This window comes from Eumetopias jubatus, unplaced genomic scaffold (genome assembly GCF_037043125.1).
Source record: "Eumetopias jubatus isolate StellerSeaLion01/CBP00866 unplaced genomic scaffold, mEumJub1_p1.0 scaffold_8, whole genome shotgun sequence".
Taxonomy (NCBI): domain Eukaryota; kingdom Metazoa; phylum Chordata; class Mammalia; order Carnivora; family Otariidae; genus Eumetopias; species Eumetopias jubatus.
Genome location: NW_028274814.1, coordinates 8,664,126 through 8,679,997, shown reverse-complemented (window position 1 = coordinate 8,679,997; position 15,872 = coordinate 8,664,126). Strand labels below are relative to the sequence as shown.

General features: G+C 37.3%; 1 protein-coding gene across 12 annotated transcripts in view; it reads right to left on the bottom strand.

The window, feature by feature from the left end:
* Positions 1-15,872, bottom strand: part of LOC114203616 (serine/threonine-protein kinase greatwall) — a 36,392-nt gene that overhangs the window by 20,047 nt on the left and 473 nt on the right. For 9 of the 12 annotated variants that reach the window (XR_015768752.1, XR_015768750.1, XR_015768751.1 and 6 more), the window contains exons 2-4: positions 13,351-13,488; positions 4,293-4,432; positions 3,261-3,349 (exon numbers count right to left, since the gene is read on the bottom strand). Coding sequence is in view for 9 of the 12 variants with exons in the window: in XM_088025488.1 (XP_087881614.1) it covers positions 3,261-3,349; positions 4,293-4,432; positions 13,351-13,488 (367 nt within the window). In the remaining 3 variants the exon portion in view is untranslated. Of the gene's footprint in view, positions 1-3,260; positions 3,350-4,292; positions 4,433-4,648; positions 4,726-8,806; positions 8,894-13,350; positions 13,489-15,872 lie in introns of those variants that run through there. The other 3 variants (XM_088025495.1, XM_088025496.1, XM_088025494.1) reach the window with 3 other exon arrangements.

Genomic DNA, 15,872 nt, shown 5'->3' with positions numbered 1-15,872 from the left:
GAAAAGATGCTCAACATCAGTAATCAACAGAAAAAGGTAAACCAAAAGTATAATGAAATATTATCTCATACCCATGAGGATGGCTAGTATCAAAAAACAGAAAATAGTGTTGGCAAGAATGCGGAGAAACTGGAACCCTGTACATGGCTGGCAGGAATGTTAAATAGTGCAGCCACTATGAAAAACACAATAGAAGCTCCTCAAAAAATTAAAAATAGAATTCCTATATGACCCAGGAATTCCACAACTGGGTATATACCGGAGAGAACTGACAGCAGGGTCTCCAAGGGATATTTATACATTCATGTTTATTGCATAATTCACAATAGCCAGGAGGTAGAAGCAACCCAAATGTCTACTGACACATGAATGGATAAAAAAAGTGGCATATATCCGTATAATGGAATGTTATTAAGCCTTTAAAAAGAAGGAAATCCTGTTAGATGCTGCGATATGGATGAACCTTGAGGACATTACGCTAAGTGATATAAGTCAGTCACAAAACAACAAATACTCTATGGTTCTACTCACATGAGGTGCCTAAAGTAATCAAACTCACAGATACAGAATAGAATTGTGGTTGCGGGGGCTGGGGGAAGGGGAAATCAGGGGACAGTGTTTCAGTTTTGCAAGATGAAAAAGTTCTAGAGATCTGTTGCATAACGATGTGAATATAGTTAATACTACTGAACTTTAAAAAAAAAAAAGTTTGGGCGCCTGGGTGGCTGAGTCGTTAAGCGTCTGCCTTCAGCTCAGGTCATGATCCCAGGGTCCTGGGATCGAGTCCCACATCGGGCTCCCTGCTCGGCGGGAAGCCTGCTTCTCCCTCTGACCCTCTCCCCTGCTTGTGTTCCTGCTCTCGCTGCCCCTCTCTCTCTGTCAAATAAATAAATAATAAAATCTTTAAAAAAAAAATTCACTTTTTAAAAAGGGTAAATTTTATATTATGAATTTTTTACCACTATTAAAAAAAAAAAAAGAAAAACCAAATTCAGAATCTGTATACTTAAAAGATGTTTGTCATATTAATATTTATACTAATACAAATGTAGAGTTATTTGGGAGGCAAATTGTGTTTTATTTATTTTTATTTTTATTTTTCATATAAGCCATCTACTCAATGTGGGGATGGAACTCATGACCCCCATATCAAGAGCTGCATGCTCTACCAACTGAGCCAGCCAGGTTCACCATGGGAGCCAAATTTTAAATAAATCATCAGATAGGAAAAAAATAAAATAAAAAATATTAAACTGTTGTATCACCATAACACAAAATTCATCTGATTTATGGCTTTTTCCAATATCTTATCTGAAACTCAGGGAGTTAGATTTGCCTCACAATTAAAAGATATTTAGATTTTAGAAAGGTAATGTGATAAATACATAGTGGCTTTTTATTTTTTTGTTGTTTTTTTATTGAGGTATGACACACAATTTTACCTTAGTTTCAGCTGCACAACCTAGTGATTCAACAACTCTATACGTGATACTATGCTCACCACGAGTGTAGCTACCGTCTGTCATACAATGCTTTTACAATATTATTGTCTACATTCACTGTCCTGTACTTTTCATCCCTATGACTTATTCATTCCATAACTGGAAGCCTGTGTCTTCCCCTCCCTTTCACACATTTTGCCCTTTTGCCTGTTCTCCCCCACAATCATCAGTTTGTTCTCTGTATTAATGGGTCTGCCTCCACTTTTTTTTGTTTGTCTGTTTTGTTTTAGATTCCACGATATTAAGTGAAATTATATGGTACTTGTCTTTCTGTATGACTTATTTCACTGAGCATAATATCCTCCAGGTCTGTCCATGTTGTCACAAATGGCAAAACCACATTCTTTTTTATGGCTGAGTAATATTCTTGTGTGTGTGTGTGTGTGTGTGTGTGTGTGTGTGTGTACACACGCCACATCTTCTTTATCCATTCATCTATTGATGGACAGTTGGATTGCTTCCCTATCTGGGCTATTGGAAATGCTGCTGCAATCAACATAAGGATGCACATTATCTTTTCAAATTAGTATTTTTGTTTTCTTTGGGTAAATATCCAGTATAATGTATAGTAAGGAACACCCCTAGTGGCATCTCATCTAGCCACGTGTACTCAAATATTATTATTACTGCTGTGAAAAATCTGAGTAGTTACATGAAATGGGAGTAATAAAAACTATAAATAGCCCATATCAGCTCAGGTCAGATTTTTATCAAACTAAATGAAAATCTTTAGGTCTTAAAAAGTTTTTGAAATTTGTACTTGCAGATAAAGAATTATAGATCTGTTTATTTTCAAACAATTATAATCCCGTGGTTTATAATTTATAAGCCCAGTTTTTTGCTATCCTGTTTTTATTTCTATCTGCTACCATTTTAATAGAGAATACAATATGCTACCAAGTTGATAGGCTCTCAAGTATCCACGTTTCTATGATAAACTTAAGTAATTTCTACTTTCTCCCTATTAGAAACAATGGTGCTACAAAGTTTTATTCATATATTTTGTTCTCTTGAACCATTTCCTCAGAATAAATTTCAAGATAGACTAATTAGGTCAAAAAATTAAACTCTTTTGTTTCTTAAAACACATTGGTAGATATCAGTTAGAAAGTACCGTGCTAATTTACAATGTTTCTGAAAAAACTAACTGTGCTTTTGCAGTCTCATTAATTTTAGATCTTCGGTCCTTTTTTTTTTGCCTAGCTTAACAGTGTGAAATGATTCTTTCGTTATTTTTTAAATTAGCATTTCTTTCATTACCAGTAGCGAAATTACATACCCCCATATATATGTGTGTGTGGGTATGTGTGTGTGGATTGTGTTTGGTTTCTTTGCCCCTTGTTTATCAAGGTCTCTGTGGTGGTCCTATGAGTGTGAATAAGTTCTGTAGGTATTACTATTTCTCATGTTATAGTTATTTTTGTCATTTTCCTGATGTTTAATTGGTCAAACCAGTTTCAGTAGAGACAAAAAGTCAGAAGAACAGAAATTGTGAGTTCCTCTTTGAAGATCCAAAGATCTTTGAGCGCCCTTGATGATTAAGAAATGATTTCCATTTCTCTTTTTTTTTTCCATTTTTCATCTTCAATTGAAAGGAAATACCATTATACTTTTCTAGTCTTTTTTGGAACAAATAATCATCAAATTTTAGCATTATAAACTAACAAAATAGTTTAAGTTAATAGTATGTAGTTGTTGGGTATTTATTTTTTTAGTTGTTGGGTTTTTACAAAGGTACTTACCTGCTATTTTTCTTACCTCTATTCAAAGTAACTTTGGAAAGACCAAAATCTGTTAGTTTAATATGACCTTCATTAGAAATAAGCATATTGTCTGGTTTCAAATCCCTGCACATACAAAAGACAAATAGTAGATAATTAAAAAAGAGCTAGTGTTGATGTCAGAATTAGCAGGGAAAAACTCAGATAGTTACAGAAGAATCAAACCCTATTTTCTCTAAAATAAGGCACTTATTGTTGGCTTTGAAAGTGCAAAAAACAACTCTCAAAAGTAAATAATCTTCTGTATATTTGAACCTACGAGAAAGTTAACTGATTTAATACTAGATCCTCTTTGGCATTATTCCTCGATAGTTCATTATAACAAATAAACCTCATTAGATAAAATAAAGCTCAGGCCACACCAAAATCATATTTACCTCATTCATGGAGGGTAAGATTAAGCCTTAACTGAGAAGAGCCACTTAGAACATGACTTTCTTTGCACACTGCAAGTCAGTGGCATTATAAAGTAGAGCACTTTTATATGACGATAGGGAGTGGAAAAAAGATTCAATATCCTTCACAACAAATGGTGTACCCGTGCTAAACGCAACATATTCAAAGCACAGGGAGGGGAGACAAAAGAAGAATTGATGGAATTTATACTTTTTTTTTTAAACTTAGTGCTTTTATTTACTTTTTATTTATTTATTTTTAAAGATTTTATTTATTTATTTGACAGAGGGAGACACAGCGAGAGCAGGAACACAAGCAGGGGGGAGTGGGAGAGGGAGAAGCGGGCCTCCTGCCGAACAGGGAGCCCGATGTGGGGCTCGATCCCAGGACCCTGGGATCATGACCTGAGCCGAAGGCAGACGCTTAACCAACTGAGTCACCCAGGTGCCCCGAGTTGATGGAATTTCTAAACTCATACAAGTTACTACCAAACTTTAGATAAATCCAGATACATGGGCAAATGATTATGCAAATATTTCAAACTCAAATATTTAATCCATAATTTGATTATTTGTGGTTTTTAGTAATAGTTTGTAGAAAAGTCAGTCTTTACCTGTGGATGATCCCGTGTCTGTGAAGATAGTCTAGAGCCAAGGCTACTTCAGAAATGTATTTCACAGCCATCTCTTCATCAAAATAACCATATATATGTAAGAGAGACTTGACATCTCCACCAATAAGATATTCCATTACCTATCAAAAAGGAATACAAATGTTACAAAATAAAAACAATATGATTTCTTTAAAAACATTATTTGGTATCAGTTATATATTTTTAGCATTGTTCTTTAACAGACACATTTTCTTGCTCTCACTCAGTACACGTTAATACAAAATTTGCTCATGTTGCCATATAGTTTTTTTAAATTGAATTTAAACTGTTTAATCTGAATAAAAATTCAGACTTACAGAAAGGTCTAAGAACAGTCCCATATACTCTTCATCTAGATTCACCCCCTCTGAGCATTTTGCCCATTTGCTTTCTTCTTCTCCACACATATGAATATGAAATAAATGTCTGTTGATAACATAATTGTTACATAATTAAAAAAGGAACACAATTATTAACATACATATCTTAAACGCACGATTTTTATTCGGACTAAACAGTTTAAAAAATGTGACAACATTAACTACTGTTACTTATAGCTTTAAAATTTTTGCTAAATAACTGGAGAATAAAGTTGAAGAGGTCATGACCGGTCACTACAAAATTCTGTGTCATATATCTCCTAACAAGGATATTATTACATAACTACAGCATAAAAAAATTCTAGGAATTTAACACTAATATAATACTATTATCTAATTGATATTGTCCATATTCAAATTTCTCTGCGTATCTAAATAAATGTCCTTGATAAGACTTCTCACCCCCCCCTGCCCAAGCCAGGACCCCCATGGTATTTAGTTATCATATCTCTTTAGTCTCCTTCAATCTGGGACAGATTTTCTCCTTTTAGAGGGGGGCAGTCTTTCTTGACATTTGATTATCTTCTCACTATTCAATTCAGGTTTGCATTTTTGGCAGGAATTCTAAATAAGTAATGTTGACTCTTTCTTAGAGACACTCGCAGCAGATAATGTCAGCATGTTCCATTACTGGGGATGTTGACTTTGATCACTTAATTAAGGTGGGACTTCTAGATTTCTCCAATGAAGGAGTACTTTTTTAACTCCCTTGATAATTAATTAGTAGTGGGGGGGGAATACATTGAGAGTATGTAAATAACCTGTTTCCCAACACATCTGTAAGCACTGACCTTAGCATCATGTGACCACAGATGATTCTTGTCTGAATCCAATATTACTATGCGGTTGCAAAGCTCTATTATTCCTTCTTCTACATGCACTAGTCATTATTCTCAAAAATTTGTACAGTTTTAAGGTATAAAATACTGCCTAGTGAGAACTTCATAAAACAAAGTCCCTTCTTTCCTCTTTAGGTCAGGAGTTTCCCTGGTATATACAGGTTAGTCAATGTTTGTTGAGGAGATCAATCATGAACACATTTGCTAAGCCCAAAGTCTGTGCTACACATTGTGCTAGAACTGAGAATATAAGCAGGAATAAGGTGTCTCTGCACTGAAAGAGTTTATAATTTAGTAGTAGGTAAATAAATAAGTAAACAGATACTTTATTTGAGCTCACGGTGATGTTTATTTTCTTACATGCTCATCAACAATAATTATTGATCCTTTTTATTTTGTCAATCTAAGAAAAAAATGGACTTGTTTAAATGTTTATTTACTTTTAGGGAGATTTAGGATCTTTACACTATTTTTTTTAATTTTTAATTTTATTATTTTTTAAAGATTTTATTTATTTGACAGAGAGAGAGACAGCGAGAGAGGGAACACAAGCAGGGGGAGTGGGAAAGGGAAAAGCAGGCTTCCTGCTGAGCAGGGAGCCCGATGCGGGGCTCGATCCCAGGACTCTGGGATCATGACCTGAGCCGAAGGCAGACGCTTAACCGACTGAGCCATCCAGGCGCCCCATTTTACACTATTTTTTTTTTAAAGATTTTATTTTTAAGTAATCTCTACACTCAACGTGGGGCTTGAACCCACAACCCCAAGATCAAGAATCACATGCTCCACTGACTGAGCCAGCCAGGTGTCCCTATTTTTGGTCTTTTAGGTGCCTTCTGTGAATCACTTCTATTCTTTGCCCATTTTTCTACTGGGGTATTTAATTCTTTCTTATTGATGTATAAAATCTGTTTATATAGGAATAAAATTAGCCGTTTGTGTATTTTATGAAAAATATTTTCTCCAAACTTGCTATTTGACTAGGTAAATGGTATTTTGTGTCTATATATGTTTTATTTTGTGCTTAAAACACCTACACCAATTTATGATTTAAAAATATTCACATGAGTTTTCTTCCAGTACTTTTTTGAAAGATTTTATTTTATTTAAGAGAGAGAGCACATGTGAGAGAGAGTATGAGCTGGGCAAGGGGCAAAGGGAGAGGGAGAAGCAGACTCCCCACTGAGCAAGGAGCCCGATGGGGCTCAATCCCAGGACCATGGCATCATGACCTGAGTTGAAGGCAGACACTTAACCGACTGAGCCACCCAGGTGCCCCTTCTTCTAGTACTTTTATGGATTCCCTTTTTTAAGTAGAAATCTACGATACAAAAGGGGAACAAATGACCGTAGCACTATCCGGAGTTTCATAACCAAGCAAAAAATGATTTCAAGTGACTTCAAAAAACAGAATTTTGATAGTATATCCCAAGGATAAAAAGAACTGCAAAACTAAACAAAACAAAATCCTAAATTGAATCTAGTTGTTTTAGTGTTAGTATAACCATATTGACCCAACAAACAAGAGCCCAGGGCCGGATGGCTTCCCAGGGGAATTCTACCAAACACTTAAAGAAGAATTAATATCTATTCTTCTGAAGGAAAATTTCCAAACTCTTTCTATGAGGCCAGCATTACCTTGATCCCAAAACCAGACAAAGAACCCACCAAAAAGGAAAATTACAGACCAATCGCCCTGATGAACAAGGATGCACAAATTTTCACCAAAATACTAGTCAATAGGATCCAACAGTACATTAAAAGGATTATTCACCACAACCAAGTGGGATTCATTCCTGGGCTGCAAAGGTGGTTCAACATCCACAAAGCAATCAATATAATACACTACATTAATAAAAGAAAGGACAAGAACCATATGATCCTCTCAATAGATGCAGAAAAAGCACTTGACAAAGTACAGCATCCTTTCTTGATCAAAACTCTTCATGGTGCAGGGATAGAGGGCACATACCTCAATATCATAAAAGCCATCTACGAAAAGCCCAGTGAGTATCATTCTCAGTGGGGAGAAACTGAGAGCGTTCCCCTAAGGTCAGGAACACGGCAGGGATGTCCACTCTCACCACTGCTGTTCGACATTGTACTAGAAGTCCTAGCCTCAGCAATCAGGCAACAAAAAGAAATAAAAGGCATCAGAATTGGCAAAGAAGTCAAACTCTCATTCTTCACAGATGACATGATACTCTATGTGGAAAACCCGAAAGACTCCACCCCAAAATTGCTAGAACTCATACAGGAATTCAGCAGAGTGGCAGGATATAAAATCAATGCACAGAAATGAGTTGCATTTCTATACACCAACAATGAGAAAGAAAGAGAAATTAAGGAGTTGAACCCATTTAGAATTGCACTGAAAACCATAAGATACCTAGGAATAAACCTAACAAAGGAGGCAAAGGATCTCCACACTGAAAAGTATAGAACACTCATGAGAAAAACTCCTGAGGAAGACACAAAGAAAGGGAAAAACGTTCTATGCTCATGGATTGGAAGAACAAATATTGTTAAACTGTCATTGCTACCTAGAGCAATCAATACATTCAATGCAATCCCTATCAAAATACCATCCACTTTTTTCAAAGAAATGGAATAATCCTAAAATTTGTATGGAACCAGAAAAGACCCCAAAGAGCCAAAGGAATGTTGAGAAAGAAAACCAAACCTGGTGGCTCACAATTCTGGACTTTAAGCTCTATGACAAAGCTGTCATCAACAAGACAGTATGGTACTGGCACAAAAACAGACACATTGGCCAATGAAACAGAAGAGAGAACCCAGAAATGGACCCTCAACTCTATGGTCAACTAATCTTCGACAAAGCACAAAAGAACAGCCAATGGAAAAAAGACAGTCTCTTCAACAAACGGTGTTGGGAAAATTGGACAGCCACATGCAGAAAGATGAAACTAGACCATTTCCTCATACCATACACAAAAATAGATTCAAAATGGATGAAAGACGTAAATGTGAGACAGGAATCCATCAAAATCCTAGAGGAGAACACAGGCAGCAACCTCTGTGACCTTGGCCGCAGCAACTTCTTGCTAGACACGTCTCCAAAGGCAAGGGAAGCAAGGGTAAAAATGAACTATTGGGACTTCATCAAGATAAAAAGTTTTTGCATAGCAAAGGAATCAGTCAACAAAACCAAAAGACAACTGACAGAATGGAAGAAGATACTTGCAACTGACATATGAGATAAAGGGGTAGTATCTAAAATCTATAAAGAACTTACCAAACTCAATAGCCAAAGAATAAATAATCCAATCAAGAAATGGGCAGAAGACATGCACAGACTTTTCTCCAAAGAAGACATCCAAATGGCCAACAGACACATGAAAAAAATGCTCCACATCCCTTGGCATCAGGGAAATACAAAACAAAACCACAATGAGATACCACCTCACGCTGGTCAGAACGGCTAAAAATAATAAGTCAGGAAATGACAGATGTTGGTGAGGATGCAGAGAAAGGGGAACCTTCCTACACTGTTGGTGGGAATGCAGGCTGGTGTAGCCACTCTGGAAGACAGTACAGAGGTTCCTCAAAACGTTGAAAATAGAGCTACCCTACAACCCAGCAATTGCACTACTGGGCATTTACCCCAAAGATACAAATGTAGTGAACTGAAAGGGCACCTGCACCCCAATGTTTATAGCAGCAATGTCCACAATAGCCAAAATATGGAAAGAGCCCAGATGTTCACCGACAGATGGATAAAGAAAATGTGTGTACACACACACACACACACACACACACACACACACACACACACTGGAATATTATGCAGCCATCAAAAATTGAAATCTTGCCATTTGCAACAACGTGGATGGAACTAGAGGGTATTATGCTAAGCAAAAATCAGTTAATCAGAGAAAGACAATTATCATACGATCTCAATGATACATGGAATTTAAGAAACAAGGCAGAGGATCACAGGGGAAGAGAGGAAAAAATAAAACAAGATGAAGCCAGAGAGGGAGACAAACCATGAGACTCTTAATCTCAGGAAACAAACTGAAGGTTGCCGGCGGGGGTGGGGAGGGGTGTGTGTGTGTGTGGAGGTATGGGGTAACAGGGTGATGGACATTAAGGAGGGCAGGTGATATAATGAGCACTGATGAATCACAGACCTGTACCTCTGAAACCAATAATACATTATATGTTAATTAATTGAATTAAAATTAAAAGAAAACAATATTGATATTGTTATTTTGAAAGTATTAGATATATATAATGTTATAAGTTTAAGCAAACGAGTAATTATGTTAATGTTCTTAAGAACCCAGATGGTAAGGGTAAAAGAATACATTTTTTTTCAAAATATTTTTATAGGTTATATTTTTTCAAAGATGAGGAGTAAAAATTCTATAATTTCCCATTGAATTAGAAATTTCAGCATGTACTTATGATATAGTTTTCTCTTTCTATAAAAATGTTTTGGAGCCTGGGTGGCTCAGTTGGTTAAGTGGCCAACTCGATTTCAGCTCAGGTCATGATCTCAGGGTCGTGAGATCGAGTCCTGTATTGGGCTCTGTGCTGGGCATGGAGCCTGCTTAAGATTCTTTCTCTCCCTCTGCTCTGCCCCCCTCTAAAAAAAAAATGTTATAAAATACATAAGTCACAGGGATGAAAAGTACAGCACAGGAAATATAGTCAATGACACTGCAATAACTTTGGTGACAGATGGCAACTAGACTTACTGTGGGGATCATTTCATAATCTATAAAATCACTATGATTTATACCTGAAACTAATAGGATATTGTTTTTCATCTTTTTAATCTTTTAATCTTATTAATCTTTTAATTCTTCCTGGTGCTCTCTAATGCCTTTACTACATACCTACATACTGTTCCATATACTCTGTGTGATTAAATAGTTCCCTACCTTCTTTGGGAATGCAATACGTCAATGTTTCCTTCTTTTTCTGTAAAAAGCCAGATAGTAAATATATTAGGCTTTGCAAGCCACATGGTCTGTGTGGCCACTACCTCACTCTTCTGATGTAGCACAAGAGCAGCCATAGATAATAAGTAAACAAAAGGATGTGGTTGTATTCCAATAAAATGTAGTCATGGAAATTCAAATTTCATATAGTTTTCACATTTCACAAAATATTATTCTTCCTTCGATTTTTTTTCAACATTTTAAAAATGTCAAAACTATTCTTAGCTCACAGGCTGTGCAGAAACAGTGGGCCAGATTTGGCTCACCACAGGCTTGAAAGATGGAAAGTCAATTATTCTTATAGTATTTAGTTTCCACCTTCTTACTGCTACTCTGTATTTTTTTTCAACTCTCTCAGACAGTGAACCATCCTATAAAGTAGACCCACATATCTGCCTTTCTTAGAACCTAGGGGGTCTCCTAAAGGACTCTGAGGGTGAATTCCCTCAATATAAATTTGTATCTTTGCTTCAAAACCCTGCCCCACAGCATTAGCAGGTCTTGTCTCTTAAGAGAAGGTCATTACAAGCAGGTACTGCAATTCATGCTAAGGTATTTGTTGGAGTGTTGTTTAGAATTGTAAAAGAACCCAAACCAACTCATTAATAGGACATTTGTTATAAAAATTACGGCATTCCTAAATAAATCCATGTAATTCTGGGTAGCTATTAGAAAGGATGAGTTCACCAGTAAGTGGAAAAAATATGTAGAATAGGTAAGTATAATATGGTCACATTTCATGTACTTAAACTGTGTACAAAACTTTTATTGATCCTGAATTAGTCCTAATGCAAAAAGGCTGCTAAAAAGGGTGCTCACCACTGTCCTAGAAAAACTTCTTATTCTCCAAAGTTTTCTGGTCTTCCCATTAAATCTTTCAAACCACATTTAATGTCAGTTTAAATATACTCACAGATTTACTGAAAGACGAGAAATGGATTTAACCATCAGGTACCAAAAGAGTTTTAGGGTGAACTCTATTTTTATAATCTATCCTGAATTTTCAGGTGTACAGTCTGAAGCTGGATATGAGGTTCTGTTCAGTTTCAAGCTTTTGATATAGCAAAAAGTTGAATTGTCGCACAATTATGTTCCACAGACTTACAAGAGAGCTTTAGCATATCGAGGATAAAGGGATTCCACTCCCAGAAGGCAAATCAAATCATGAAAGGAATGAGTGTTCTGTTGGTAAACTACAAATTTGGGTCTAAAATCTACATCCTAAGGCCCATCCATTCATAGAAAACCGTTTGTGCATACTGAACAGAAGCTACTGGAGACACCAAACATTTAATCCACGGACCATCTCAGGAGTCAGATCTCCAGAATTTGTAGTCAAAATATCTTCACCAATTCCCACTCCCTCAGATTCTTCATTAGAAATGAAAAGCAAGGGGCGCCTGGGTGGCTCAGTCGTTAAGCGTCTGCCTTCGGCTCAGGTCACGATCCCAGGGTTCTGGGATCGAGCCCCGCATTGGGCTCCCTGCTCCGCGGGGAGCCTGCTTCTCCCTCTCCCACTCCCCCTGCTTGTGTTCCCTCTCTCGCTGTCTCTCTCTCTCTCTCTGTCAAATAAATAAGTAAATAATCTTAAAAAAAAAAATGAAAAGCAAGCAACTCTCAAAGTCCACATGCTCAAAACCCACCACTTCCCAATACTTTCCTTACCATATACCAAACTTTATATAGTATTCCTAGTATATGTCCTTTACTTACCAAATATTTTTAGCCCTATGTGCCAGATACTGTTCTACATGCTTTATATTAACCAATTAAAATGTCATAACAACCTCTGAGGTAGAGACTATTATTATCTCCCTTTTGCAGATGAGGAGACTGAGGTGGGATAGTTAATTTTTATGTATCAATTTGGCTAATCCATAGTACACAGAGATTTGGTGAAACATGAACCTAAATGATGCTGTGAAGTTGTGTTTTAGATGAGATTAACATTTAGGTAGACTTTGAGTAGAAGCTGATGACCCTCCAATGGATGGGTGGGCCCATCCATTCAGTTGAATGGCATTAAAAGAAAAAAGATCAAGGTGTTGTCGTCCATGCCCCGACCTCCACCCCACCCCAAGAAGAAGGAATTCGGCTTCTACACTGCTTTTGGACCTGAGTTACAACATCAACTCTTCCCTGGGTCTACAGGCTGCTGGCTTACCCTGCAAGATTTCAGACTTGCAACCCTGACAATCACATAGAGCAAGTCCTTAAATCCCCACCCTCCACACACACACACACACACACACACACTCTCTCTCTCTCTCTCTATTAGTTCTTTTTCTCCAGAGAACCCTGGCCCATACAACAGGTACGGGAACTTGGCCAAAGCCATAGAGTAAGTGCAAAAGTTGTAATTCAAACCCAAGTACTCTAAACCCAGAGACTATATTCTTTTTTTTAATTATATATATTTTTAAAGATTTATTCATTTTTTAAAAAAGATTTTATTTCTTTATTTGACAGAGAGAATGAGGGAGAGAGAGAGCACAAGCAGGGGGAGCAGCAGGCAGAGGGAGAGGGAGAAGCAGGCTCTCCCGTGAGCAGAGAGCCCAATGCGGGGCTCGATCCCAGGACCCCGGGATCAGGGCCTGAGCCAAAGGCAGACGCTCAACCGACTGAGCCACTCAGGTGCCCCTTAAAGATTTATTTTTAAGTAATCTCTACACCCAATGTGGGGCTTGAATTCACAACCCTGAGATCAAAGAGTTGCATGCTCTACCGGCTGAGCAGCCAAGTGCCACCCCCCCCCCCAATTGTATTCTTAAGTCAATGAAGTCAGTGATTGCTAATGTGTGAAGAAAAAAATGTAAAATTATTTACTTACCAAGTAGACATTGTTTGCTGACTGTAGTGAATAGTACAAATGGACAATGAAAGGACTTTTGCTTAGTGCTAGTGCATCCCTCTCAGCTTGTACCTGATGAGTCATATTTTTGTTGATCATATCTGCTTTTTTGACAACCTATGGTAGACAACATAACAATACGTACGTTTTATTTTTTATTACAAAAGTGTTCTCAGGTTTCAGAGTTGCCTTTGTGGAAATAACCAGAGAGAGCAAACATAGATGTCACTGTCATTGCCCTCAGGAAACTGTCAGAAAAACAGCTAATATGGTAAAACAAAACTAAACTTTCTTCAAGAGAACTACTTATTTTAGCATCAAGTGGCAAAAGTATCACATCCCTTTTGAGAAGGAAAAAAGAAGTAAACAAATGCGCCCCTAGTGCCCTACATGTTAGTAGAAAAGAAATTCCACTCTACTATTCTTAAAATAAATTCTAAGGTGGTAATGTTCCTAATAAGCCCCCAGATAATCAGGAAGCTAGGCACAGGTAATTAGCAGCTAATAAATTTTCTTTAACTTCTGATTCTTTGATGGATGGGAACTGAGTCAGAAAGAGGAAGAATATAGGAAGTTTGTGTGCCTAGAAAAAAATCTTAATAGTTAAAACTACTGAAAGTTAACAGTCTCAAATGCTGTCTTACAGAAAATGACAAATTACTCTTTTCAAGTTTCAAGGTAATTGGTACAGAAGCAAAACTGTAATACAATCTATATTAAAACTGGGGCACTAAATTGAAGTCAGTAACATTAAGATCAATTGTCAGGATGATTAAAAGACATATTTCTTCCAGAGACTCATTAGAGTAATAAAATCAATATTAATGTGTATAATTAATACAGTATAAATTCCAGCCTTATATCCTTCCATACGAAAATTGAGGGAAATTGTCAAAGTCAGTCTGTAACATGATTTCGCCCATCATTTCCCTAGATTGGAAGCTCTGTGAAGGCATGTTTGTTTTGTTCACCACTGCACCCTAGACCCTACACACGAAGGGGATACTCAACAGATATTCATCGAAAAAATGAATTGGTGTTTTTATTTCAACAACTGATAATGACTGATTAGGAAGTATAGTAGAAGGAAAAGCAAAAAATTGGTGGAACATATGAATCAAGGAAGAATTGATTTCAATGGAGTGGGTCTGAAAGGTCAGGTAAGGTTTGAGGAGGAGCCATGCGGTGCGCGACTCCTGGGATCAAGAGCTGAGCGGAAGGCAGACGCTCAACCGACTGAGCCATTTAGGCGCCCTACGATTGCTTTTCTAAGGAGTTTGGACTTTAGCTTGCGAGCCACAGCCTAAGGAGGGGATGAAAAAGTTAGGGATTCTATTTAGGGGCCTATTCCAATAGACTAGGTATGTAAAAGAAGGTTTGATGAATCTCAAAGATGTTGTCCAGTAAAAAACAAACAAACAAAAAAACTCAGATGCAAAAGACTATATATTGCATGATTCCATTTACATGCAAGGTAGAGAAAAGGCAAACCTATAGAGACAGAAAGTAGATTGCTGGTATCCTGGGGCTAGGGGTGTTAGAGGGAGGTACTGCAGACAGGCAGGAGGTCTTTTTAGGGTGATGGATATGTTCTAAAATTGGATTTGTGTTGATAGTTACCCAATCTTTAATTTACCAAAAATTGACTTGTACTTTTAAAAAGGAAGGGAGGGAGGGAAAGCGGGAGGGAAGGAGGAGGAAAAAAAAACAAAAGAAAGAAAAAAATGAAGTCCTGTATTTGGGTAGTCTTGGGAATGAGATGGAAAATAAAGGAATATGAGACAGAATTGACAGGACTAGTTGAGACATTGGTTATACAGATGAAGTAGAGGAAAGTTAAAATGATTCAAGTTTCTCGGCTGAATGAGAGTGATGAAGGTGATTTTATTAAACAGAGAGAGGGAATACAGAAGATTCAGTGTTGAAGCAGGCAATGTCAGGCAAGTACAATTTCAAGATACCTGGTAGATATTCACATAGCAATGTCCAACAGGAAGTTGAAACTGCATCAGCACTCAGACTGCTGGTTTCTTTCCTTTATCATGTTTCACTCAGTGCTGAAATAAGAGTAACCTGAAACTAGGGAGTGGGTGAGGACCAAGAGTGGCCAGAAGAGCCTCAAATACATTGAAAGCTCTTGAGTGCTTCTGTAATGATACGTACTGCTGCAAGGATAAAGGAGTGACATGTTCTAACATGTTTCAGTTTAGTCTTTAAATAATTGTTTCTGGGGCGCCTAGGAGGCTCAGTTGGTTAAGCCACTGCCTTCAGCTCAGGTCATGATCCCAGAGTCCTGGGATCGGCCCCGCATTGGGCTCCCTGCTCGGCGGGAAGCCTGCTTCTCCCTCTCCCACTCCCCCTGCTTGTGTTCCCTCTCTCGCTGTCTCTCTCTCTCTCTCTCTGTGTCAAATAAATAAATATATAAAATCTTAAAAAAATAACTGTTTCAAATTTAATCTTTCCAACTTAATCCCGGTAAAGGTCAAGGTGGTAAAAAGGAT